The 27,092-nt window shown below is 43.5% G+C and overlaps 1 protein-coding gene across 2 annotated transcripts; it reads left to right on the forward strand.

The window, feature by feature from the left end:
• Positions 1 to 1,368: 1,368 nt before the first annotated feature.
• ACCS (1-aminocyclopropane-1-carboxylate synthase homolog (inactive)) lies at positions 1,369 to 26,719 on the forward strand. Of its 2 annotated transcripts, none has more exons than XM_069017172.1 (15): positions 1,369 to 1,521; positions 13,554 to 14,167; positions 15,665 to 15,724; positions 18,364 to 18,434; positions 18,978 to 19,047; positions 20,179 to 20,245; positions 20,707 to 20,804; positions 21,382 to 21,459; positions 22,464 to 22,564; positions 23,266 to 23,355; positions 24,322 to 24,367; positions 24,518 to 24,659; positions 25,253 to 25,395; positions 25,778 to 25,931; positions 26,144 to 26,719. In XM_069017172.1, exons 2-15 carry the CDS (start codon positions 13,571 to 13,573, stop codon positions 26,440 to 26,442), a joined length of 2,016 nt encoding a protein of 671 aa, XP_068873273.1. In that variant the 5' UTR covers positions 1,369 to 1,521; positions 13,554 to 13,570; the 3' UTR covers positions 26,443 to 26,719. The 2 variants fall into 2 exon arrangements, with proteins under 2 accessions (XP_068873273.1, XP_068873272.1); XM_069017171.1 differs by lacking the exon at positions 1,369 to 1,521 and adding an exon at positions 11,449 to 12,451.
• The last annotated feature ends 373 nt before the right edge of the window (positions 26,720 to 27,092 follow it).

The following is a 27,092-nucleotide window of genomic DNA, read 5'->3' on the forward strand; positions in this document are numbered from 1 at the left end:
CAGACTTAAAGGCTGAGAAATTGGGAAAATGATGTGAAGACTCTTCTTTGTAAGTCTTTGACAGTACTGCAGGTGAGGTCATGTTCCATCTCTCCCACCTGTTCTTGATTTACAGAGGGTGTAGGCTGCTAGTACAGTCTGGGTTATAGACATCTGACTCAAATTCAAGCCAAGCAGCTCACATCTTTAATACTGGTGAACTCTATTTCTTTCTGTCTGTCAGTGAGGGTAGTGATGGTCCTGGACACGTTCCAGTGGTCTGGAGGGGAGATTTGGGTGGAACTGGCTGCTGCTCAGTTTCCACTGCACAACTCCCATGGCACAAAAGCAGTTACTTTTCTGAAGTCTTGCCAGCTGCACTGAAGGCCTAAAGAGAAACTGAAACATTTTCTTTCATCTCTTGCAGTCACCCACCAGTTTTAAGCTGTGCAACGGTGGCAAGTTGCATGGGGAGAGCTGCTTTTGTTGACTGAACATGACATGCCCTTTCTGGCTGCACTCAGGGTATGAATACCCTGACTCAGTTCACTGCCACTGCACTTACCTTCTATTTTAAGTAACAGCTTACTAAACCAGAGGAAATTCTTTTGCTCCCACAGTGTATCACATTTAGAAAGTGACCTCAACAGGTCAGCAGCAGAGACAGGCTTTCAGTAGGCTTGAGACACACACCTGCAAAGGGTACTGGGCCTCAGCTTGCCAGAGCTTTATTAGCTTTGGAAAGAGGGGTCTCAAGTATTCCCTCAGGCTCTGGGGTGGGGATTTGCTGTGACAGTCTTGGGTTAGGAGATGATCTCTGCAGAAACCATCTTTGCAATTCTGAAGTTAGAGGTTGAAAAACAGGAAGCATTGGCATTCTTCAAGCCACCAACATCTGATTGTTATTGATGTCTCAGCCAGTGAGTAGATGAACAGCCTGTCATTTGTATACCTAGAAATATTTTTTATGTGTTTCTAGAACCTTTTATGAAGTTCCTTAGAATGAATCATTGTTTAAAAACAGCTTAGTAAACATCATACAGTTAAAATTATTTGAACATAGCACAGTCCAAACTAAGACTGAGTTTTCAAAGAAAAGGTTTGCCAGAAACTGCAAAACAACCTGTTCTTTTCCTTAATGTAATAAAACACCTGTAAGCCTCCAAAGAATCAGATTTTCAAAAGTTTCTAGCAATAGCTGTGAATTCTGAATGTTCCACTCCAAAAGGCATGCACTTGATGATTGATAACCAGCACACATTCTGCTCTTTAAATACTGCAAGGAAGCCATGTGACTCAAGCCAAGGGCACAAGGACATGGCCTCTGATTGGGAAAATCTTGCAAAGGGGGTGTGATTCTCACACATGCTTTTCTGGGAGCTCCTTGTTGCAATCTGATGAACGTACCTGACAAAGTAAATAAACACCAAAGAGAGCAGTTCCTCAGCCTTTTTCCAGAGTTATAACTGCAGCTGTAACCAGGATCATAAGGCAAAATCTGACTGACTATCAGTCCATTTCTCTTGCCAGTAAAATCTACAGGTAAGAACAATCAATTACTATCTTACTCCAGTCGTGTTTTGCTTCAGCTGTAAGGTATGGGGAATCATTTTTGTTTGCTTTGGACAATGGGTGTAGTTAATTTCTGGGGCATTTTAGTTCTGGATAAATGAAAGTGTTGTTCTCATGGAGCACTGAACTCTGATAAGACAACCAGTGTCTTTGGTTGGTACTTCTCCTCAAGAAGAATCTTTGGTTGGTACTTCTTTTGACCTGTGATGAATTGCCCTGTGATTCTCTTTCTTAAATGTAAAGTGGAAACAAGCTGTATAACTGTGTTGTGCAGTCATAAACACACAAGGTGTTAGCCTGTTTTGTAGTAGAAAACAAGATTGGAGTGACTACCAGCTGTATTTTTAAGAGTAATTATTTCCATCTGCCAACTTTTTTGGAACTGGACCAGTGTAGTGGGATGAGTGCTAGTCAACTCACCATTGTTTGGCTGGTAGGGGCAAATACACTAGATATTGGGATGGAGAAGTTGCATGTGGAACCAAATCAAACTCAGGATGATCAAACCAGCAGATCTAAATAGTTTTGTGGCAGTCTCCTGGATGGGTCTGTACCCCTCTAATGCATGCTAGTGAGAAGAAACAGTGGGGTCTGGCAGAGATACTGAGGTCGGACTCAGCATTGCATGCACGCACAAGTTGTGCTTTGAGGACTGGATTGGCTCGGTGTCAGAGGAAATGGGCCTCTAAAAGATTGGAGCTGGCTTTGAATTGGAACAATCCTAGGATTGTTCAGGCACTGGTTAGATACAGGTCTTCATGGCCCTTGATGAAGTCCAGTATTAAGGGAAGTGGCTGAGAAATATTAGGAAATATTTCTGAGCTATCACAGGGAAGGGGTGAGATCCCACAGTGTAAGAAAAGAGTGCATGTAGTGATAGCTTTGAAGAAAGGAGAAAAGGAAGCAAAACAAACTAGGTAGTAGTCATCCCAGTTGCAATTTCTGGAAAAAGTGGGACAAATGAGCTGTGTATAAGCCTATAGAAGATAATAAAGTGGTAAGTCACAGGCACACAGGCCTGTCAAGAAGAAATCCTATCAGAGCCACCTGCCCTCTGTTTTCTGTCAGAGGAACCAACCAGGGAAGAGAAAGGAGATGTCCTATACTCTGACTTGGCTAAGGTTTTCCATATTCCTTCACATGATACTCATAAGGAGCTATGGACTCAGATCCCATGTGAAACTCCAGGAATTTGAGTCACTGTCCATGGAAAAGCTTATTCACTGAACATTCTTTGGAGCTTTGCATCAAATGGGAGGGAGCAATGAGAGGACTCTTATCATTAATGGCTTCAGAGGTCCAACAGAGATAATGCTTGTCAAATGTGATGGTAGTGTCATGCTCGTGGGCGTGCAAGCATGTGGGAGAACAGGGTCCGAACTCAAAGGGGTCTTCAGGTGCTGGAGGACCAAATGAAATAATATTCAATCTGGAGAGGTACAAAATAGGAATGAGTAATCCACTGCACAAATACAGTGTGCAGCTTGCAGGACAGCAAGTGGTTTTAAGGGATCACAAAATGAATTTTTCAAGTGCTTTGCTACTGCTAAGAGACCATCCTTATCCTGGGACAAACAGACATGAATATAGTCTCTGACACAGCCTCCTTTCTCTGCTTAGCACTGGTGGGTATTTGGATTGAGTGTTACACCTGTAGATTGCAGATTTCACAAAAACCATAGGTTAGTTTAAGAGAGTTGAGACAAGAAAAACAAAAACAATCAGATGTCTAGATATTCTCTACATTTTTTCAATTTGTACACTAACCTCTCAGCTTGTTATGAAAGAAAAAGCAAAGCAATTTTCTGAGTCAGTGCTAGATAGGATAAGAATTCTCCCTTACAACTTGCATTGTAGCAGGAGAGATAAGGGTTAGCCTTTAGAAAGCCCTTCTCATTCCAAACATAGAAAAGCACTGAATAAGTTGCTTAGGAGAGTTCGGGAGCCTTTAAGTGAGATTTCAAAAACTTTGCATCTTCCAGGAACTGACATGGTAGTGCTGCCACAGGTAGAGATGTAAATAACAAGAGAACAACAGAGAAGCCCGATAGGATAGCTGTGCAAACCAGAGAAGCCTTTGGGCAAACAAGTTTCTTTTTCAGTCTCAAGCTGTTGATAATCTTACTGTGAAACAGACCAGACAGTGTCCCTGCCAGTTTGTGCCACTGGCAGGAGACATCACTCAGTAACAAAAGAAGTGTTTGTCAGCCTGTTTAGAAACAAAGGTAACAGCACCACCTGTGCACTTCTGTTGACTGTTTCTGTCTTATTGTAGTCTCCAAATACTAATGGCAGGTTGTGCAACTGTTGGAACAAGAGGATCTTCTCCCCAGCTTCAATTTAAGTGTCTGGGGGCCACTGGCTTTAAAGGGATTTTAAGTTCTGGTTCTGGATCCATGTGAGAAATTAGAAGGATTTCCACTCTTGGGAGACTTGACTTCCATCCAAACCACTTCCACGTTTCTTTCCCTGGCCCTTTCCATGCACTACTTTGAAGGGAAGATAGCCTCTTAGCAGCATTGGCAAATATCTACTTACAGCTATCAAAACCTTGTGCTAATCTGACTTCTGGTTATCTCTTCTTTCCAGACAGCAATCAATCCAGTGTGGTTATTTTAACTTAAATATTAGCATAAAATTACTACCAGCCTTACTTAAAAATTTATTTCAGGAAGCTCAAAAACCTCCCTCTCATTCACTCCCTTGCACAGCCAGACAGCGATAGTTTCCCCAGCCTGCTCTCAGGAAGTTTGCATTAAAATAGTATTTAAAAATGGGACTTCATTTCTGGGCCACATCAAGTTCAGATAATGATAGCACAGCTGGATGAGACACCAAAGAGTTGTACAGCTCAGGCAGTTGCCATTACACTGGGACAGTGTTGACCCACAGGGTCTCAGGCTGTTCCCTGAGGTACTGGTAATTACACAAGGACAATAATATTCCTGGGAGCAATTGCTGACTTTTGACAACATCATTGAAGCTTTTGCACAAGATGGGGAGAATGAGGGAAGGAGAATAGAAAGGTCTCTATCTCTCATGAACCAACTGCAAAGAAAAGCTTAAAAAGATAAAAAAGAATAAAAGAGTATTTTGTAGCAGTTGCTAAGAAAGCATGACAATATGTGAGGGGACTATCCCTTTTTGGGGATTATATTTGGCTCAGGAAAGCAGAAGCTGAGCACGGCTGAGCTGGATGGATACATTGATGCTGTCTTTGTAGCTCTCTGATCAAGGCAAGCAGTTACAAGTTTTGCGGCTCAGCCTCAGACTGAGGCTACCAGTGTTATGACCATTTGTTATTCTCAGGCCTGGCAGAGCAGAGAAGAAGGCCAGGGTGGGAACGATGATCTGCTGTCAGTGCAGTGAGGCTACACCAGGAAAGCTGTGGGGCTCCAGCAGGACTGAGTTGCACTGGCAGAGCCCTGTGAAAACCAAGGACACCTGTAGCAGAGGATGCACTCAAAAAACTGCACTGATACCATCACCCCTCCCTAGAAAAGACTCTGTGTGAGTGAACAGGTCCTTTTGGGGGACATTAGAAGTATCCTGCTTGGCTCTTAGCTATGCTACTGGAAATGAGATCCCAGTTCCAGCTCATGCAGTTAACTCAAGCAAAAGCAGTATAAGCTCCTCACTATTATAAGTTAAAATACAGAAGAATTCTCACCCATGGTTTTATATAGAAATTGAATTCCAACTGTTTATTGTATGAGACCAAACATGGAGGTCTCTGTGTCTATCTTTAGCATCAGATAAGGGCAGTTAGCCTGCTCTTCTTTGGGTCTGGCTTTTCTCTTTTAAGGCAAATGTGACTGATCCTGAATATGCCTTATGTAAAACTAGAGAGACAAAAAAAATATCGTGGCAACTGAAGGGCACAGTCCAGCCACACACAGGGAGAGAAATGGGTTGATACCTGATTTTGTTGTGTCGTTACTTGAGGATTTTTATCTCTTGTATTTACCTTAGTAAATATTCAGTGAATCTGAGTTTGGAGGCCACAAAAGGGACTGAGGGGTTTTTGGCTTGGTGTCTGTAGGTTCTGAAATGACCCATGTCGTCTTCTGGCATCAGAGAGGGCAAAAACATTTGCAAAGAACTCCCAGACCAGAGTCAGCCCGAGAAGCAGCAATGGCCAAAAAAGAAAGAAACCAGACAAAAATGCATGCCTGACTAATATAAACAATATACCAAGAGGGAAGCAATTACTAGTGCCCATTTTCTAGCTAGAGCCAGTAGCTCTTCTTTACATCTATGCCCTTGAACATGACTTTTCCTTGCAGTCCTCTTCCACTATCAGTGACTATGAAGAAACTGCAAACAGAGGTCCCTTTGTCAGATGCCACTCCATGTCCTTCATGGCAAAGGCTCTCAGGGTTTCTTTCTCTAGGGCAATGCAAAATCTCTGTATTTAGAAAAAGGTTTCAATGTGCCCTTCAAGGAACTTAAATGTACATGTGAATCTGCAAGTGCTGAGGTGCCTTTGCTTGCCTTGGCTTTGGTGCCTGGCAAGCCTTAGTGGAGAACATGAAGCAATGCAAGAGCTTTCTCTGCATATAGGATGGCAAATGTCAGTATCATATGGAAAGTTAAATTTATTTGCCCTAATACATATATTTGGTTTGATTTCTTGCCTGCAGCATCAGTCACTGTTACTTCACCCTGAAGAAGAAAACACAGGCCCTGTCACTCCTTAGTGGTGTGCTCATTAGTTTAGCAGAAGTTCTATCTGCTCCTGCCCTGAAATTTGCCACCATTTCATCTGTAACATAGGCACTTATTCAGTCACAACTTACAGAAATCATATTATGGCAGCTGTATCTACAGAAATGTAGATATCTTGGAGAAGAGAATGGTTTATAAGAATCTGGATCCATTTCTTCTCTTGAATCCCCCTAGCAAATGAATTTAAACACTCAGATTCCCTTTATCTCTGTTTGTTGTTAGTCACAGGGTTAGCCAGTACTTGAAATACCCCCAGTCCAACCACCACTTCCTGCTCCAGGGAATACCATTAAATATTTGCATGGGATGAGTAAGCAGACTTGGCTCTTATCAAAGTAATTTGCACAGAAAGTGTGAAAACCACAATTCCTTAATTGTTTGTGTAAATGTCACACTGACTTCGAGGGTGGAAAACACTCACCACTTCCAATAGCTCCCTCTGCCCACAGTGGGACAGGTCCTGTGGGTCTGCTCAGAGTTTCCCAGGAAATGCAATGCGCTGTTTAATCGTGTACAAAACTGACACTTGGGGGGAAAAAAAGAAGAATCAGTTCCAGAAAGTCTGGGAGCTGAACAGCCAAACTCTTACTTTCTTCTGCAGTTTTCCTTGTCCAGCTCCGCTTTACAAAATATTTTTGAAGGCTGTCCTACTGCCCTCTGTGGGCTTTACTGTGAAGTACCTTAAATAACCTTGTGGGTATATGTTGGAATATGACTCCCTCAGAAACTTTTGCTTCTCTTCTCTCATGCCCATGTGCTGCAGCTGCTTATTAGAGTGATACCTTAATTTAACAAAGCCAACTGTACACTTTCCACCCCTTCATGTGCCTGCCAATGCAATAAGAAGCCTAAGAGAAAGCATCTGTAATGGCTGTTTGGTCTTGCTGGTTCTGAAAACCAGTGAGATATAATAAACTCATCTCCAAAATAAACAAACAGACATAGAAGAAGGAAGTTTGGAAGGAAGATCCTGGTACGTATGAGATCCTGCCTTAGTTTTGGTTGAGGTGCTTTGTTTCAGTCAGCATTTTGTGGTTTTCAGGGACTGGCCTGAGGGGTTTTGCAGGAAATTGAGTGGATAATCAATATTACTAAGAACCTTTATAACTAGGAAGTCTGTGAAGCAAAAGGGGTGTTTTCCATTTCTTTACAATGGTCAGTTTTTAAAGAATGTAAACATAAAGGCTGCTTTGGCTTCAGCTGCTCAGTGCCTATTGGCAATCTGGGGAATCAGATGAAGAACAGAGAGTGCCTAAGGGTGCTCTTCTGCACCATCACTAGCCAGAGCAGTAGCTCAGATCCAGGCAAACTAGCAGAATTAAGAGAGTTTTAACTTGTTCCCATTTGTTTGATAACATGGCAAAATATCATATTTATTTATACTATCTACCAAACTGGAGAGATGCATGAAGGTTTTTGTCTCGATGGTCAATTTGGACTTTAATTTGTAAACTGCAATAATTGCAATGAATTTTTACTATAGCCACCTCTTAGGGAATAGACCTCAGTCTGCTCACCTAGTCTGGTTCCGAGACAGTGTGTAAATGGGCATCAGGTGGTTGTGGTTTTGGTCAAGGTGCTTCTGGGCTTTACTTAAGTGCTGCCAGCAGCCACTACACATCCTGGGGAAGAAACCTTCCTCTGATCTAAGGCATTGTAAGAGCCAACCCAGCATCCTTTCCCATGCTGGAGGCTCTTGAAAACAGCTGTGTTTTACTTGACTGCATCAGAAACTTCCCTTTACACTGAACCATGGAGAACCATGCACTGAACTTCTGGAAAACAGGCCTGCTGGGCAACTGGCTCTCCTGTTCAATCTCTTGCTAACGCATTCCCAGCCTGCCAGGGTCCCCCACACGTTCCTTCTCACCTGTAGGTTTCCATGCAAACCCGCTGTGCCAGGCAAAGGAAGGTAGCCAGGGCTGGAGAACCCTCTGCAGGGACCTTCCTCCTGTCACTGCGCCAGCCAGGCCCGCCTGGAAGGGACACCTGCAGCCCACGGCGGCTCCTCCGCACTGCCAAGGTGCATGGAGCCCAAAGACCAGAGAGGTCCTGCTGCTGGAAGCCTTGGCTCAGGGGGTGTCAGCAGTGGGAGCTGCCAAATGCCCTCTTCTCTGGAGGGGATGCAAAGAGCGTTCTTTGGGAGAGGGAAACAGCATGACAGTGGAGATGCTAACCCAAATGCTGCTTGCTATGAGCCATCCTCTTTGCAGCATGAAGGCATCTATAATTTTAAGGCATTATTATTATTATTATTATTATTATTATTATTATTATTATTATTATTATTATTATTATTATTAAATCCTCTGTAATTACAAAATAATTTATTATTATTACCATCTGTCACTGAACTGAGTTACAAGACCTCTATTACTTTAGTAAAATTTTTGCTACCAAAACCATCATGATGGCTGTCATATTTCTCAGCTGAAGGCCTGAAACTCAATGAGCCCCTTCCTCTCAACTTCCAGATGTGCTGGAAACAAACAGAAATTCTAGGTCTTTCATTTCAGTGCTGTCTGTGACCGTACCACTGAGAAAGAGTTTGACAAAAGTTTATTTTGAATATCATTGCTTATGGGCACTGGCAGAGGAGCACAGTCCCCTGCTCCAGTGGCCTGGAATGTGTAGGGCAAGCATTACTGTCTAAGATTTAGCTGATCATCAACTCGTTGCATCAATGCCTTGGAGTCCTATAATAATCTAAAAGGAATGAAATAGTGAAGCTTAATACCATTTTTTAGAGGTGGTATGTTCAGGATCACATGTCATGGGTTGTTGGAAATGGAGCTGTGACATGCATTTTGCAGGGAAGGAATCTGTAACTGAGGCATTCAGGTGTCATCGGCTGAGATGAACCTGAGGCACAAAATTCTTTGAATACAAGGAAGGACCTCCATGACAGCATTTGGTTTGCATTCCTGAGCTTGCTGCATGAAAAGGAAAGGTAGAGAAGGTTTTTTTTACAAAGGAATATTAAAAGAATTACCCTATCTTGGATACATCAAATTAGGTGGCACCTGTATTTTTGTCAGTTAAACAGGTGTACAAAACCCTTTAGAAAATAAAGCCTTTCTTTTTGGTTTTGGAATTTTCAGTGGATTGCTCTGTGCACATTTTAATATCACTTCTTGCACTGTGGAAACATAGCCCCCTCTTAACCCTCTTTTCCATTTGAATTAGAAAAGCAGCTCAAAGAAATGGCAGGTGAAACAAGTATCTCAGCAATATACCAGCACATTATATGTTCCTGCTCAACCCCCATGCTTGTCTGATACATGATTGCAATGGAAGCTCTCAATTTCATTTTGAAAATCAAGTTTCCACTTTTCAAGGCATAAGAAGGTGAAAACAACTGAACCATGAAAAATAGTTCAAGATTTGTTATATTGTTTTATATCATGAATCTAGGTTCCATTCCTTTTAATGTTTGCATTTTGAAACAGTGGTTCTTTCTGAAGCCAGGATATATGTCAAGTTACTTTTGAGAATGCTGTGCTGCTGCCTGGCTAAGTTATGGCCCTCAGGTATAACAGGCTGTAGCCAAGCTCTCAGGCTTCTTTGAAAAGCTTTTTTAAAAGACTATTCCATGCTGCCTTTAATCTATTTATATTTACTATTAAACTTATATCATCAATGGCTCTATTCATTGTTGCGCTGGTCTTTGTGTACTCCAGTACACAATCTATGTAAAAGTCCTTATATAACTACGTACTTGTAGAACACAGAGTGCCATTCCCATGAAAAAAAAAAAAAAAAAAAGCCAGGAAAGTAAAAGTACATCTTATGGGCATGTGGAAATACAAACGCTATTTCAGCAGACCACTAAAAATCCAAACTACTCTCTGGTCATAATTTATTAAGAAAGGTAGCATGATTTTTAAAGCTAAGTATTTTTAGGTTTTTTCTTTGCTAAGTCTTTTTGCCTCTTTTTTTAAAATTGCCTCCCACCCCACTGCGCCCCCCCCGCCCACCCCCCCCGAGACAGTATTCAAAGTATTTTATGAAATATAGCAAAGATTTAGATTTTTGTTTCCATTTCACAGACTGAGAAATGGAGTCATAGAGGCTGTGAATGATTTATTAAAATCCAGAGCGAAGGTAATAACAGTTGGATAAAAACCCTAGTGCTGCTATGAAGTAGATCTTTTGGTCAAAGAGCAAAATCTCAGACTTGGTATGTGCTTCACCATCTGTACGTTGGCCACAGGTGATACAGGATATGGACACTACGTTTCATTCTGGTTCCCTCATTGATTACTGATTTATGTTTGTACTTGCTGCCTGAGGGCTCAGTCCTTATCCTGCCAGACTGGGCTCTGGACTGAAATTTCCGAACCGATGTGGCACGGTGCTGCTAGCTCTGTCCTGCAGCGTGGCTTGAGGCCACCTCCATGGCTGATGCGGCAGGATAGCTCTGTGGAGTCGAGCTCCGCAATTACAGATCCCTGCAGGGAATTTGACCTGCTGGTGTAGAGGAAAAGGAAGAAATCTTGCATTCGCTCTCTATAGTCCTTCAGCCTTCTAAGAGATGTGGCAGAGGACGCGCTGGGTGCTTGGTGGGATTTGAACCACACGGCTCAATGATGGTGGGGTGCAAACAAAGGAGCGAACTGGTGTAATGCCTGGTCACTCCCGACGGCCAGACTTGAGGCACAAGTCCTTCGCCGGCGTCCAGGGGCCGCGGGCAGTGCCCCGTCCCCGCGCGTGTCCCCGAGCGGTGCCCGAGGGACACGGGGACAGGGGGACAGCCGCTGTCAGGGGCTGCCGCCGCCCCCCGCAGCTCTCGCCAGGCCGGGCCCGCCCCCCGCAAAGCCGCCGCCAGTGTCCCGGGCCCGGGGGCGCGGCGGGAGCTGGGCCCGCTGCACCGGCGGCATTCGGCAGCACCGCTCCCGAGGTCTCGGCCTCGCCGGGGCCGCAGCCGGGGCTGATGCGGGCGAAGCCGTGCCGGGCCGTGCCTGGCAGCGCCGGGCGGGGCGGGGCGGGGCGGGGCCGCGGTGCCGAGCGCCGTGAGGGGAGGCGCGGCTGTGGCGCGGCTGTGGCTCGGCACGGCCCGGCACGGGGTGATGCAGCACGGCCCCGTCGGTGCTGCCTCCTCCCGGGCCGGGACGTGCAGAGGGACGGACGGCAGGAGGCTGGGAGGGAGGGAAAGAGGCAGGGTGGGAGAGACCCCACGGCGCCGCTCGGAGCCCGGCCTGGCCCCGGGAGCGCGACAAGTGCCTGGCACGGGATAAAGTTATCCCGGAATAAGGCTGCACGCATGTGCGTCACCCCGGATGTGAACATGCCTGCCCGGCTCCCCGCTAGCTCGCTCCGCCTGGCTCCAGCGGATGGGCTGAGCCGTGCCGTGCCGAGCCGAGCCGTGCCGTGCCGAGCCGTGCCGAGCCGTGCCCGAGGCCCTGCAGCCCGGTAGGGGCCGGGGGAGGCCGGGCCGCCCGGGCGCCCTCGAGGGCTGAGGTGCGAGAGCCCCTCCCGGCGGGGCAGGGGCAGGTGCGCAGCCCGGGGCGAGCGGCGGGCGGGACCCCGGGAGCGATGGATTTTCGTGGGAAGAAGTACGAGCGCGGCAGTAACTGGTCGGACCCCGAGGTGGTGGAGCTGCTGCAGCTCTGGGCCGACGAGTCGGTGCAGATAGAGCTGGAGAGCTGCTTGCGCAACCAGCACGTCTTCAACCGCATCGCCGAGGTGCTGCGGGAGAAGGGCATCCACCGGACGGGCGACCAGTGCCGGGAGAAGATCAAGAAGATGAAGCTGGAGTACCGGCGGATCAAGGACAATAGCAAGACCCCGCGGGGCGGGCGGACGTGGAAGTTCTACGAGGTGATGGACCGGGTGCTGACCAGCCGGCCGGCCCTGGCCTATGGCTCCCTGAGCAGCAGCATGATGGCTCAGCAGGTGCTGCAGGGCAGCATGGTGGAGAGCTACCACCACCAGTTTGCCACCTCGGCCCTGCCCTTTGGACACTCCCAGCACCCTGAGCTGATGGAAATCAAATGTGAGGAGGTGAACTCTGATGGCCACAGCTTGACCCCAGAGCCCCCACAAGCCATGTCTTACCAGCAGGGCTCCCCTGAAGAACAGGAGATGGAGAGAGCCTTCTTGGAGAGGGCCCAGAATGACTCTCCCATCTCCAGGGTGGAGATTCCCATTGAAACCAGTGTTTCACCTTCAGGTAGGGATAGCCTTTTACATTCATTCCAGCATAAGGTTTCTGCCCATTTTCCCAGAGAGAGAAGATTGTTTCTGGTGCAGAGATAAACACTTGGTTTTCTCAATGAATGGTTTTCACATTTGGATCCTAAAAAGCTTTAAAGTAGAAGGCTGGTATCTGATTTTATGGTCTTCTGGCCGTTCCCAAAACGCAGGTATCTTGCTGTGGGTAAATATAGTCTGGAATTACTGAGCTAGGCTAAATATTGTGTATGAAGTCCAAAGGGCTCCATAAGGTGGGCAAGTTAGATTTCTGCATATAATGCTGACAGTAATTGCCTTGTTGAAAAAAACCCATTGGCATGCTTTTTGGTATCATTTGAACATAACCAGAGCTTTCTGTGCTCCTCATGCTGAATTGTACTGGGAGACCTTCTTCTGCCATGGTTGCACTATAAACGTGCAGGTGAAGCTCTCCTTGCAGTGTTTTAAAATATATTCCAGATCTAACATTTTAGCCCACTTGACAGTGAAGAGTACTTGGGAATAATCATTGCCTGACTTTCTGAGCTATTCAGTGGGACTTGGAAAGAAGATATTTTTGAAAGTCACTGGCAGAAACAGTGTATTTGTTTCCAGAAGATGAGACTCCTGCACTGAAAGTGAAGTTGGCATTGCTTAGCTGCCAGGAAGGGTACAGTCTGGGCATCCTGGGGATTTCAAACCGGTCTAGGACTGATTGAAGACCATGAATTGTTGGAGAAGAAGAGGTAGTAACAAATGTGAGGTTGATGTCTGAGGTCAGGAAGAAATGGTACATGCCCTTGGCTGTGGTGCTTGCATAGTTAGCCTAGTGGAGAGAACTGATGATCATTTGGGTTAATACAGAGGCTATGTAAAGGGCTGGGGCTGGCAGCACCATGGTGTGCCCAACGTGTGATGGTAAAAGCAAACTTAAAAAAATGTTTGCAAACCTCAGGATGTACCGGACAGGTTTTACTTTGTTTTTTCTGTAAACCCTACAGGAGATCAAAAGGTGTTCTTAGGACAGGCAAGGGAAGGCAGCAAAGCATGCCCATGCCACTTTGCTTGCTGCACTTTTTCTTCCTTTTGTGTATTCACAGGCTTCAGTGAGCCGAACATGGCAAACTCATCACGGATCCAGAATGTTGTTCCCCGGCCTGGCTTCTCTGCTTTGCATCGGCTGAGAAAAAAGCGGAAAGGCCAGCGCATGAGGGACCCACTCGATGATCTCCTGCTGAAGACTCTGACATCTCAGCGGGCCATGGAAGAGCGCTTTCTGCAGATGGAAGAACGCCGATTTCAGCGAGATTTGGATGCGGAGGAGCGTCGGATGCAACTGGAGCAGCGCCGGTTTGAACTGGAGCGGGAACACGAATTTCGCATGTTCAATGTCTTTGCTCAAATGCTCAGCATCCTAAAGCAGAGTCATAGTGGCTCCTCCTCCTCTGTTGCCGTGCCTCGGGGTTTGGACTTCAGCCAGGCACTGTCGGAAATTGAGGGAATGGGAGGAAGAGGGGGCAACTTGCAAGAGATGAGGGTTCGGCCGCTTGCCAAGAGGAGGGTTGATGTGCATGGCTTCTGTAACCCCAGTGGCTTCCAGAGAAGCCCCTACCTCTCTGCTCGCGGAAACTTTGCCAGCATTTTTCAGGGCTCCTCTGAGGAAGGGTACAAAGCTTATCATGCTGACAAGTATGATGAAGACAAGAACCCCAATGTGAGTAAGAACCTCAAAGTGTTTTCCTGGCTTCCTTGTTAGGAAATAAGTTTCTTAGAGGTTTGCTGACAGATATGCTAAAGGTGTGGGGTTTTTTTGATCTCACTAATACAAGGTGAGTCAAACTGTTTAAGGAAAAGAAATTAGAAGTAGCTTTGCAGATCACCTAGGTATCAAAGATGAACGCTGTGTTCAGCTCAGGTTTGCACACTCTGATTTCTCTACCAGGGTAATAATAGCAGTAGCAGACCTTGAAAGATGTAAGAAATCTGCGGGAAGGCAGCTCATGTTCCTCCTTCCACCTCATCACCTCTATTGCCCAACTGAGGACCATCTCTGATTATCTGACTATATCTGATTATTGCAGGTGATGGGTGCAGGAAATAGAGCTACTGAGTAGTAACCTTTTTTTTTTTTAAATTTATTTTAATATCACTCAGCACTTTTTCTGCCCGTTTACACTCAGCTGCTCAGTTTTAAGTAGCTCATCGTAGCCCTCTTGTGGCACAAAGACTGAGTGTTAATGCTTCATGGCAAATTATTACTGAGTAACCAGTAAATATAAATAACAGTTTATATGTGGATTACTTTTAAGTAGATCCTTCATTCACGTACTGATCTACTTGAAACTTTAAAAATATTTTATTCTTAGCCCTGACTTTCATTGCCTGTGTTGAGGTGGTGAAAACTAGATTGTTAAACTAGAAACACATAGGGAAGTTTTTGTTACAAGGTGTATTATGAGATACAGGCTGCTGCTTGTACCAACTGTTGTCTATGTAAGAGGTAGTTTTTTTAAACAAATACCTAAAATTAGACTTGTACTTTAATATCATCAGAAGTGTACAGTTGTTTAGATTTTCTTTCACATTTTAAAAATTTATTTACTCAAAACTCTTCCAAGAATGAAAATGTGCTACTAGATTTGAACTCTTCAGGATCTAATGCCATACTAAATATGGCCAAATCATAAACCTGGAACTGTAGGGTCATCTCTCCAGAGGGGAAAATTCGGAATTTTAACTACTTGTCATGACTACATGTTTATATGGCTTCTGAGCAAATCAGTAGTGTGGAATAGGAATTACTGATAAACAAATACTTTTAAGTTAAAGAAATATATCCAAAACCTTGTTTAGAACCACTGCAGAAGAGTAAAATTTGTTTTTTTTTCAGAATTGTTTTAGTTTTTTTTTCTTAGGTACATATACCAGTGAGTGAATTCAACATTAAGTAAGACATGTTCTGTAAAGAAGTATAAACTATTAGTACGTGTTCATTTACAGTTTATTGACTAAGAAGCTGAGTGCTTAGGGTATATATGGAAACATACACACATAGATTCATGTCTTGAGTTATATATGGTGAGGTTTATGTGAACTGTGTTTTGACTTTTCCTTGGTAAGCTTTTTGGAGGCAATTCAGTGAAGTGATGGCTAAGGTGATGTACTTACATGTTTTATGTGTCTGTAAACAATACACTGTTTCTTTTTCTAGGGTATAATAAACTTTGGCACTAGTGAGAACAAACTCTGCTTTGACCTGATGTCCAAGCGGGTAAGTTCTATTCCAAAATAAAACACGGAATTTGCTTTGCAGTTCCTCTTCAAAACTTGCAGTTTCCTAGAGTTACTGCTGTTACTCAGGTTTCTCTGGTAAAGTTTTTCATTGCGAATTTTAAATTTGTTGGAAGTCACTTTTGAATCCAACTACTTGTACATTTATTTATTTTATTTTTCCAGAAGGATAGGAACATGGGTGTTTTTCTTTTCCTCTTCATAATGGGTTTCTCTCGGGGGATGTACTTATTTCAGAAAACTAGATGAAAATAAGATAAATTTTATTTTCCCCTGCTGACAGTAGATGATTTAATACAGATGTTTTGAAATTAGTTTTGAACTCTATTTTTGAGGATCTTCACATCTGTCCATTATAAAGTCACACGACTTGGAGGCCCGGTTCTGAACTCACCTGAAATGTGAAAGAGTGGCAGCAGTGAAATCTCTCAAAATCAGGCTGGGTCAGCTGCTACCTGCTGCCTTTGTTCAGTTGTATCAGGCAGAGGAGTGGAGAACATAGCACAACTGAAAAAGTAGAAAAAGTAAGAAGGAAACAACAGAACTGTGCTGCAGAGGAATGCTTCTAGATTTCCATTAAAATCACTGCCGCGGTGGCAGGCAGCCTTTGAGGTGGGCAGGTGGCACTTTTTCCTACCTGTAGCTACGTGCAGGGAGGGAAGGTGGCTCAGGGTTGGACAATCAGTCTCTGCAGTTTGAAGTTCGTGGTTGCTCCCATTCCACCACTTCCCACCCTCAAAATGTTCCTTGTTTTATTTCTGCCTGCCACTCCACTGACTCGGGGGATGCTACCCCTCTACCCCACCTTCCAGCTAAAAGAACAGGTAAGGCAGAGCTGCTGCCTGCATGGAAAGATATCTTCTAGGCTGCATAGGTGGTGCTTTCCTTCCTTCCTTCACTGTCCTTTCCCCTTTAAACCAGCACCACTCTGCAGGAAGTAGTGCAGAGGGAGACAGTAGTCAGCTGCATCTTAATTAGCCCTTCTATGAAAGTGAGTTGAGACTTTGTCAGCTATAGTGTTCATGCTTGTGGCAGCAAGCAGAACAGAGGTATTGTTGCCAGCTTCTCAGTCCTTGCAGCCTCGAGTAACTGTGGATTCACTGAATGCAGCATCAGCTGGGATTGTAGGCAAATATTTTTTTTGCTATTTGGGATTAAAAATACTTACTGCTGCCACTGAATAATGTATCCAATTTCTGTTTTCAACTTTTGACCCTTAAATTAGAGAATATTTTCTGGCATGAGATCTCAGATGCTCTTCCTTTAAGTTAGCCCATCTGGTTTCCTTACCCCTTAACGCATTACTTTTAGGGGTTCTCATTAATTCATAGTCATTTTTGGCCAAGTCTGCTGATGTGTTTGATGTTTCATTCTCTAGATAAGTTTAGGAAAGAGGTGTAAGGAGGCACAGTTCTTGGAGCTACATAGGCTCCAAGGACATCTACAGCTGAATAAAGGAACTTAAATCCTATAATACCAGGTTGTAATTCTGCATGGGATAAGGACAGTGTCTTTAAACTCCAGAGCTTGGCACCAGTTATTAAAACACCTATATAGCTTTGTTATCATGTGCAAAACTTTCACACTGCATGTGGAATTTCCCTTCTCCCTTGCACCATCACCTACTTGTGTCACCCCCACCTTTACCTTTTTTAGTATTAACTCATAGATTTGGTTGCCATTAAATATTTGGAAGGTACATTGCACATAATACTTGTTTATTGCCTTTTTGTTTATCCAGAATGTTCTCTCTGCCTGTATCAATGGTGTGCTTTCCCTTGCAACTTCACAGAGCTGGATTATGTGAAACCGTGATATTTATAACCTTGGAAATAATAATAATAAAATCAGTGTGCACACTTTATCTAATTATAAATATTCAAAAGGACCTCCACAGTTCAGGTCAATCTGTCTTTGAGATCAGAATGAACTTCTCATAAGGAACAAAGTGCCTGCCCTGGGGAATAATTATTAAGAAGATAATTTGATTTTTCTCCTGTCTTTTGGAAACTCCTCTTATACTTCAATACTTACCAAAACTGGTCAGAAATATAAATCTGAAGAACCTGCAGCAGCTTGGAATGGAGACATAAATGAAAGCTGTAATTCATTAAAAAATAATGCATTGAAAGCTTATTAAAGAAAATACATATCTGACTCCAATTCAAATTCCTTTCTAACTCCTTCTGACAGTCTAGACCTGAGCTTTCACAACTGGGACTTATTTTTCCAGCCAAAAGCTGTTGTCCTCAGAACTTGGGCAAAGCACTCTTGGGGTTGCTTCATTTGCTGAGGAAGTCTTCTGTGGGCACCTTGGTTATGGGCATCGTGTGTTGCCTGTTCTGCATCCTTTTTGTAGATTTCTGTGCAAGTTTTGGCTGCAATAACTTAGCAGAAGCCCATGGTTCATATAACCTGAAAGGTACCACAGATCTGTTTGCTTGGTCCTTGCTTCTCCAAGCTGCATTAATGTTGATGGTCAGTGGCTTTCCCAATCCAGTTTTACAGCTGTTGAAGTTGCACAAGTGTCTGTGCAGGTGTGTGCCCGTACATAGATCCTATCTCCATGCTCCCCTTATCAGTAACTGTGCTTTTAATGATTCTTCTCATTTCTCCCAGCTGACACAGGCTGATATGAATGTGATCGACCCTCCACTGCTTCAGTATCCTGACTGGAAAGGACATCTGTTGTAAGTCTTTTCTGTAGCACTTCTCTTTTTGCTTACTTGTTTAATAAACAGAATGGATGAATACAAACCTCTTCTGCTACATTCTCTAGTTAAAACTTTTCTAGGTCATTTAATCATATTTTCTTTGCAAAACTTTACATTAGCTCTCCTAGCAGCTCATCCAGTTAAAAGGCCTTTTACATGAGAGAAGATACAAATTTTCTAAAGCAAACAGAGTTTTAAAAGCACTTGTATACATTAACAAATTGGGTAACTCCAAACAATTCTTTGAAACATAGTGAACACTTGGGGATGTTAATCCTTCTTTTCTGTGCTGGGTTAAAGTTCATCAGAAATGCATGCACCATTATAGACATTATCTGTGACAGCTCTACTGGGTGTAAAAATCATGTCTGTTCCATGGGCCTGAGCTATCCTGTTTTCTAGCTATTTTCACCAGACTTTACTGTCCCTGACTTTATTTTCCTAAGATGTGAACCTGATTTGGAAGCCCAGGCTCTTGGAGAATATTGGAATCAATATTTGCTTTCGTGTATTTTCCAGTTTACGGGAGGAAGTGGCTCGATTTTTGACATATTACTGCAAGGCCCCTGCACCCCTTAAAGCAGAGAATGTAGGTAACCCAGTGTCCATTGGTGTTGGTTCTAATGTATTGCCATTTGTTGGGAAATGGTTTGAAATTCTGTTTTTTTAAACAAATGATTTGGTAAGAATGCAACCCGTTATCATGTACATGAGATTGATTCTTCATTTCAGTAGCTTTTGATGCACACTTCAGCCAAAACACTTCAGGTCTGCTGTACATTTGCCTCATGTTTCACTTGTGTGTGCCAACTCCTCCTTCCAGTGCTCTCAGTGGGGCCTTATATCTTCATCTCCTTATTTAGCTCTGAGACCTACTATGCCTGTATCCCTCAGCCTTGACAAAGAGTGCCCGCTGTTTCAGCTGAGTTTCATGTTATCCCATTCCTCTGTTATACCTCAGGACAAAGATTTGTGATTGAACCAACAATTAGTTTTAGCCTGTAAATTTGTGGTAATATTGCTAGAAAGGCATCATGACCTGAGTCTCTGCAGGACTTGCTGACTTGTGAGAGATACAGCCTGGACACGGGGGCCTGTGGAGGTCGGGGACTTCTGCCTCTGCTGAGTGCTGAAGGCAGCAGGAGCTGGTGCAGCCATTGCTTTTCTGGCTGCAGTAATTCAATAGAACCCCATACTTCATGGGGACTGAGGTTACCACTGATCTGTTTGCTGATCACTGCCTCTCCAAGGCACCAGATTCTTCCTGATACTTGGAATGAAACTCATGGTGCCTGTGAGCATTTGTCCTGTAGAAGCAGGAGTCAAACCTGCTTCTGTATGAGACAATAGTTTCTACCTTGGCACAAATTTGGCAGGAGGTCTGTACTGCTGTTACCACAAAGAGATGATAACACATATTAACTGTTGAAAGGTATTTTGCTTTACTAACAGCTCAGAACTGCTCCCCAATTTTTTCCCTAGTTAAAGACTGTTCTTTTTCTAAATTGCTTATTAGAAGCAAGAATGGCACCAGAACAAAGTGTCTCTGAAGCAAAGAACAGGATTAAAGTTATTCTGGTAGAAGTGGGATTTCAGCAGGAAAACTCTAATAGAGAGTTGGGGAGAAAATTTATTTCAGTGATTTTGTCAGGAATTATTATTTAATAGTGTTGACTTGCTATGTATGGATTTATTACTAGCTTCTCTCTTTGTTCCTTAGGTGATTGTTTTAAATGGTTGTGGCTCTTTATTTTCTGCATTAGCGACAGTCCTTTGTGATCCAGGGGGTAAGTGGATGATTGGAACATAGTTTTGGGTTGGTTTGGTTTTTTTCTGCTGGGAAATAATGTGTTACTTTGTTTAAATACTGTTAGACAGAAGTGTACTATTGGAATTGGCATTGGCCTGCTGCAAAGTTCTTGTTTCCTGCAAGGTTGTGCTGTGAAATTCTTTATTTCCATGGTCTGCAGATGTCATGCACTCACACTTGATGCCTGCCCTGTCTGCCTTCACTGTTTTTGTGGTGCCCTGTTTTAGTTTGCTAGACTAGACATGGGCTATACCCATGTTTGCCTGGGCTCTTGCAGAAAATTAGAGGATTAATGTAAAAATAAAGCGAAGAAAGAGGCAGTAGCATTACAGTGTTTCGAGGGGGCACAGCTGTAAAAACATTTTCATGTTTAGCTAAAGCACATTAGGAGACAAGACTGTGACCTGTTGATAACCAACTTTGTTTTCTTGGTTCCAGAAGCTGTTCTGATTGCTACTCCCTTTTATGGTGGTATTACCCAGAGTGTCTTCCTCTATGGTAATGTCAAGCTGGTGTATGTCTATTTAGACAGTAAGGTAAGATCTGAGAGAAGGGAATAACAACCTCTGTAGTTAAACTGGAAAGTGCTCTGAGCTTTGGGAACCTCTGCAAGCAGTTCTCAGAGCAAGGGTACACTACAGGCAGTGGACATTTTCACTATTTGTTTCTGGGAAAATATGCATGTAGCTTACAAGAAAGTAATTGGAGACTGTAAATCTGGATTCTGGTTTTGTCCTTTTCTTGTATCTTATTCCCAATAAGAGTCCCTGAAAGGAAAAAAAAAGATTATTTTGAACATTGGAGAGAGAACTATGTCCTGTCCTACTGAAGCTGGCCCCAGGGTGGAAGAGCAGATGGAGACATTGCATTGTTTTAGTTATTCAAGGATAGCAAGAAAATCCTGTTTGTGGCCAGCCTCTGATGGCCATTTCTTTGATTTTATTTATTGATTTATTTATTCTCTCTGTCGTATAAAAGGATAAGAATATGGTTGCTAGGTCATTATTGCTGGGGGTTTATTTTCTTTCAGGGAGCATTTCTCAGTGGATTGGCTCAAGGCAGTCTCTTGAGAGAAACAACTTTGCCTTTTTTTATCTTTTTTATGTCTTGCAGATTACTGGAACAAGCACTCGGCCTTTTCAGCTTACGGTGGAAAAACTGGAAAAAGCCTTGCAAGATGCCCGAGCAGAGGTGAGTCTAGCTGAGCTTCACACTACCACCTAAGTTTACAATATATTGGAGACACCACATCCCATAAGAGATCAAAACATTTTCAAAACCTACCACCTGGCTTTCTGGTTGTCCTTGTAGACTGAGTGGGGTGAGGCTGCTTGCAAACTCAGGGGCAGTTCTAGGGGGAATCCCTCAGTGTTATGTCTGTCCAGTTTTGGTCACAGCAGGAAGGATAACCCAGACCCTTCACAAAGCACTGGAACCCATTCATATCAACAAAAAAAAAGGTACTTGGCCATGCGCTAAAATTTGGGACTACCCAGGGTTTCTCCCTCAGAAAGTCCAGCTGAGTTACCTGAAAACTGACTGCTCTACACAGCAGGGCAGATGAATCCACTAAGAATACTGAGAGTTTTTACAGGAGGAAAATCTAGAGGATAAAATGGAAGTGAAAATCACTTTTCTTAAGAGCTACTCTGTAAGTTTGGCATTGTCCTAAATCTCATATATGTTTAGCTGCATCTTTGAATCATTACCAGCTCTGACATCTCCAGCCAAGTGTGCTCTAAATGAGTACACTTTGCATCCACCTAACTCAAATTCTCATCTTTCTTGCCACATTCATGGGCAGTCTTCAGAAATTTATTACTGCCCAATTACTGATGCAGCTCAGAGAAAGTGCTTCCATGCTGAGAGCATGTGAGACCATCTTTCTCATTAACTGATTGACCAGATGGCAACCAATTACTTGGCGGTGGCAATCCCCGCTTTTCAAAATCATAGATTAATTCTTTAATATTTTGCTCAGTTCACTTTACAAATGATTTAATTAAAAAAAAAAAAATCTTAATATGTGGCTGAAAATTTTCTCATGCAGATCTAACCTTTGAGGTGAAAAGTCATGGTGGAAGCTCCAGGGGAATCCTGTGTCACACTCAAGTGAGGGACTGTTTAAGTAGAGGGACTGCAAATGTATCCCATGATGGGTACTCTCTTAGTACTGTGTTATTTGCATTCTGCAGGGTGTCACTGTAAGAGCCTTAATTCTTCTGAATCCCCAAAATCCCCTAGGGGACATCTACTCCTTGTCAGAGCTACAGGATTACCTGGAATTTGCCAAAAGGTATGTCACTGTGGAAGGCTGAGCTATCCTGAGTCAGATACAGCTTTCAGAATCTGGTGGACTACTTGCTGTCCCTGAATTTATCTGTGCATATCTTTTAAGTCAGGCAGATAGTCTATTCTTCACACACATTGGTGGACTTAAGAAAGAGGGGACTGCTGGGAACATGGGCCATGCAGTTATCTGGGGTGGCAAAGCAGCTTGCATCAAAGAATGCAGGTTTTATTTTTCAGTAATCCTAAGGAAACACTATGGTGCTGTGCTTCCCTGGTAGGAAGCTGAGTTCTCTTCCTCTCAGTTTCTCTGTATTTGTAAAGACAAGGAAGTATATCAATATGCTTCCCAGCTTCATCACGGATCATAATATTCTTTGAGATTCAGAATCTATGAGATGCTGAGTGGATGGTGATACAACTTACTCTACATGGGTAGCACATACAGGAATTAATTTTCAATAGTACATTGGATATGATAGGATTTTTGTCTTGTTATATGGTTGCAGTAGGTGACAGTTAAGTGCATATACCTCAAATCACTTCAAGGTACACAAAATAGATAAATTGAGAAAAAATTGCTTTCTTTCTGCAAAATTTGGCATCCCCTCTTCTTTGTATAAAGCAAGTATTTGCAGGCCTGAATTTGTCTCTGCTTCTAAACCAGAAGCAGCCTTCTTTTGTAATCTCCATTTTGTCCTTTTGCAGACATGAATTGCATGTGATAGTAGATGAGATCTACATGCTGTCAGTTTTTGATGAATCAGCCACGTTTCACAGTGTCCTAGGCATGGACAGGTAAAAGCAACTCCTATTTCCCTGGCCATCTTCCAGTGACAGTTCAACATGCTGCCTTGCTGAGAACTTGTGACTGGAAGTTAAGTCATGAGCTAGCAAATTCTAAATCCACCTTACATTGATTTCTTTCTTCTTCTTTTTTTTTTTTTTTTGGCAATTTCTAAATGGCAAATGCATTTTGTCCAATACAATCTAGCAAGTAAAAAATGGTAGCTAGCTTTTTATTGTGGTACACTTTTCAATGTGTGCATCAGTATTTGGTTATGGCAGTCCCCAAAACTGAAAACAGGTTTCTCATTTGTTGAAGGTGATGCTTTTCTTCCTACCTAAAAATCTTTTTCCCATGTTGATACTTGCAAAGACTTTTTGTTGCTGTTTACTTCCTTTTTTTCCATAGAGTAGTCCCAGATCACAGTAGTATTACAGACTGGATAATGGCTTTTATTAGGTATTGTTTTAATGAGATGAAAAGCTTTTAATATCTTTTCTAAAATAAGGTGGGGTGTTGAGGGTTCATTTATTTTTTTAATTTCTAGTCTTCATCAGTGGTGCTAGCTTTCTTTTTGTGCTCATTTGCAAGGAAATAAAATACGCTTGGTTAAGTGTTAGCTCAGTGTTGCTGGGCTTAGATGTAAAGGAACCTTGCTTTTGATTCTTGACAAATATATTGGCAGAAGCCTGATTTGTATGAGCTTCATATGTTCAGGAAATCTGTGTGTAAAATGTAGCACTTGTAAGCATCTGGGTCTCTGAAATATTTAAAGATGCTGTCTAAAACTACTTCCAGGGGGTTCCTAGCTTCTAAAGTTAGGTCACATTTGAATTTTCCCTGCTTGACTGCTGTTCCATGGTGCACTGTCTATCACTGTGTAATGCTGCCTCTCTGTTTCTGCAATGCTGCACTGGTGAACCAAAAGCTTCAGCACCTATGACACTAACTGCCCATCTGCATCCTTCTACATACAGATTGCCTGATCCACAGAGGACTCACGTGATGTGGGGCATAACCAAGGTGAGTGCTGCTTGTTATCATGTTGTACCTTTGTGGCTGGTAGGTTTTGGTCTGGGCTCCTCAGGTTCCTCATGCTGGAAAGATCAAGTTAGAAGTAATGGGATCCCAGTCGTTCAGTGTAATAAAGTAGTCTCTCTGTGTCCTCTTCAGGATTTTGCTGTTTCTGGGATTCGTTTTGGTACTTTATATACAGAGAACCAAGATGTAGCTAATGCAGTGGCTTCTTTGTGTTATTTCCACGGGGTTTGTGGACCTGTCCAGCACAAGGTTGCACAGCTGCTTAGAGACAGAGGTGAGTCAGTAGCTCCGTGTACAATCCTCTGCCATTCTGTGTGTCTTGGTACCTGGAAGACCTCCCCTCCCCTTACTTTCCTTAGTGTCTCCTCTTTGTACAGCTTAATCGACAGTCTTCTGTTACCCTGAAGCTGCCCATGCAACAAGAGGCTGACAGCTCTGCAGAAAAGGACCATTTCTGCAGATCTGATCAGCAGGGTTAGAGGAGCAGCTTGAAAGAAGTGTTGTAGCTATTTGTACAGAAATTGCTAGTGTTGTATAGAACCAGCTGAGCAGAAACAAAAAACACGCCTGTGGGACAAGGGAAATGGGAGTGGCCTTCTAACTCTGCCCAGGATGGAATGCTAGCAGTCCATGACAACTAAGAACTATAAGCGTAGGGAAACTTCCTCAGGAAGGTCAAGGAGATCCTCTTCTGCACAGACATGAAACTGCAAAATACTTCTTGCCTGTCTTTTTGTTATTTGACGAAACAGAAAACAAAAGGAGATGAAGTGTGAAGCAGATAAAAGACACTGTTTTGGAAGCTTGAACAGATCTGAATACTTTCTCAGTTTGTGATGCTTTTCTTAATCATCTTCTTCTGGTCAGACTGGATCAACCAGGTGTACCTGAGGGCCAACCATGCCCGCCTAAAAGCTGCCCATACATATGTGACAGATGAGCTGAAGACACTTGGGGTTCCTTTTCTCAACCGCAACGCAGGCTTCTTTGTCTGGATTGACTTCCGAAAGGTTGGTAGTCTTAGGAACTGAGGCTTCTCCTGGGGTGAGGGCAGGCATGTAGTGCAACTGCATCTAGAGGAAAGGTTAATATTGTGACAAGCTTTTTGTTTTAACAAATCTGTTGTCTGATGAGGAAGGGGAAGTACTGCCAGATACTTCAGTGTATTCTTTTCCGTTCGTCTATCTGTGAACTTCCCTCCTTGCAGGAATCTTACTACTCTCAAGCCACTTCCCTCCCCATTTCTTCCTTTGTATCACAACTGCTGTACTTCAGAGGTAAAAGGTGTCTCCCTTGGTATTTGCAGACCTCATGGGAATCACAAATTCATGAGGACCTCAGTGATGCAGTCTATATGTTACTAACCTCTGGCCCTTCTGATGACTCTCCTAGTACCTTAAGACAGGCACATTTGAGGAGGAGTTGCTGCTCTGGAAGCGTTTTCTGGATAATAAGGTCCTCCTGTCGTGCGGAAAAGCCTTTGAGTGCAGTGAACCCGGATGGTTCCGCATCATCTTTGCTGACAAGACCCACCGGCTGCAGTTAGGCGAGTAATGTGTTCTTCTCTTTTTCCTCCCACCACAATTTCTGCAGCACTGTTCCCTTCTCTTCTTAATCCTAAACTCAGCCTGTTATTATCCTCTTGTCTTCTATGCTTTTTCTCACTTTTTCCATCTTCCTTTTCTGGATCTGGTGGGTTTGGAGACACTCATGGCTTAAACTAATCCACTAGTGTTTCTCCTCCTTATACCACTGCAGGTATGCAACGGATACGCAAGGTTTTGGAAGAGCGTGAGCAGGAGATACTGGCTGAGGAGAAGGAGCAGCCTTGTCAATCAGATCAGGATGGCAAAGCAGATAGCACAGATGAAGTAATTTTTGTATCCCGCCACCAGGAGCCTACCTGTGCCAGTAGCTCCAGCCTTGGTGACCTCATTGGCCTCCTGCAGCAACAGATGCGTTCGTCTGACTGGCTACAGAAAAACACAGCGGAGCAGTTTGCCCAGGAAAAGCCAGAGATCTATGATGTGTTCAGCAAACTGGTGGGGAAACAGTAGGGGTCAGCGTGCCTTCAGGGGCATTCCTGAGCAGTGACTGACCCTGGGCCCCTAACAACTCAGCAGTGACTTCCAGCAAATAATATATTTTCTGTATAGCAAGAAAATTACTTTGTAAGCCCCCTCCTCTCCCCCCTGTTTGAGATCTCTAATTTGTACTATATAGGTGTATTTCCATGGATTAGGGTGGGGGTAGGGAATGGGGGGGGTGTCTTGTTTGCGTGCTGCTCTCTGTCCTGCGGCATCATTGTATTTTATATTTCATTTCTAATGAATATGCTCTTAACTCTCTTATAAGGTCCTGTGGTGTCGTTTTTATTCTTCCTCACACTTTCCAAAAAGACAGAGACTTTAGATTGTTAAGTTATGTGAAGTTTCCCTTTTCTTAAATGATGATCAGATGTAACTATTTTGGGGACAGCTGTTGCAAAGGGGTGTTTTTGGGAGATAGAATCTAGTGTCAGCCCTAACTTAGCCCCAGCTAAAGGTAAATAAGCATGTGCATGGGTTCATGTGCATGAGTGAGGCTGTTAGGACCATAGTCATCTAGACTGAGTTCTATAAAGCTTTTTGTTTTGCTTTGGTTTCCAGTCTAACCTCAGATCAGACAGTACCCACCACCCTCGGTTGGTGAAGTGTCTGGTTTTGTT

This window comes from Aphelocoma coerulescens, chromosome 5, assembly GCF_041296385.1.
Source record: "Aphelocoma coerulescens isolate FSJ_1873_10779 chromosome 5, UR_Acoe_1.0, whole genome shotgun sequence".
In the NCBI taxonomy this organism is placed as follows: Eukaryota; Metazoa; Chordata; class Aves; order Passeriformes; family Corvidae; genus Aphelocoma; species Aphelocoma coerulescens.

Coding starts and splice junctions, on each gene's coding strand:
- ACCS (XM_069017171.1), top strand. CDS start 11,815: ATGGATTTTCGTGGGAAGAAGTACGAGCGCGGCAGTAACTGGTCGGAC. Junction 21,460..22,463: donor TGCAAGATGCCCGAGCAGAG/GTGAGTCTAGCT, acceptor TGCATTCTGCAG/GGTGTCACTGTAAGAGCCTT. Junction 22,565..23,265: donor TACCTGGAATTTGCCAAAAG/GTATGTCACTGT, acceptor GTCCTTTTGCAG/ACATGAATTGCATGTGATAG.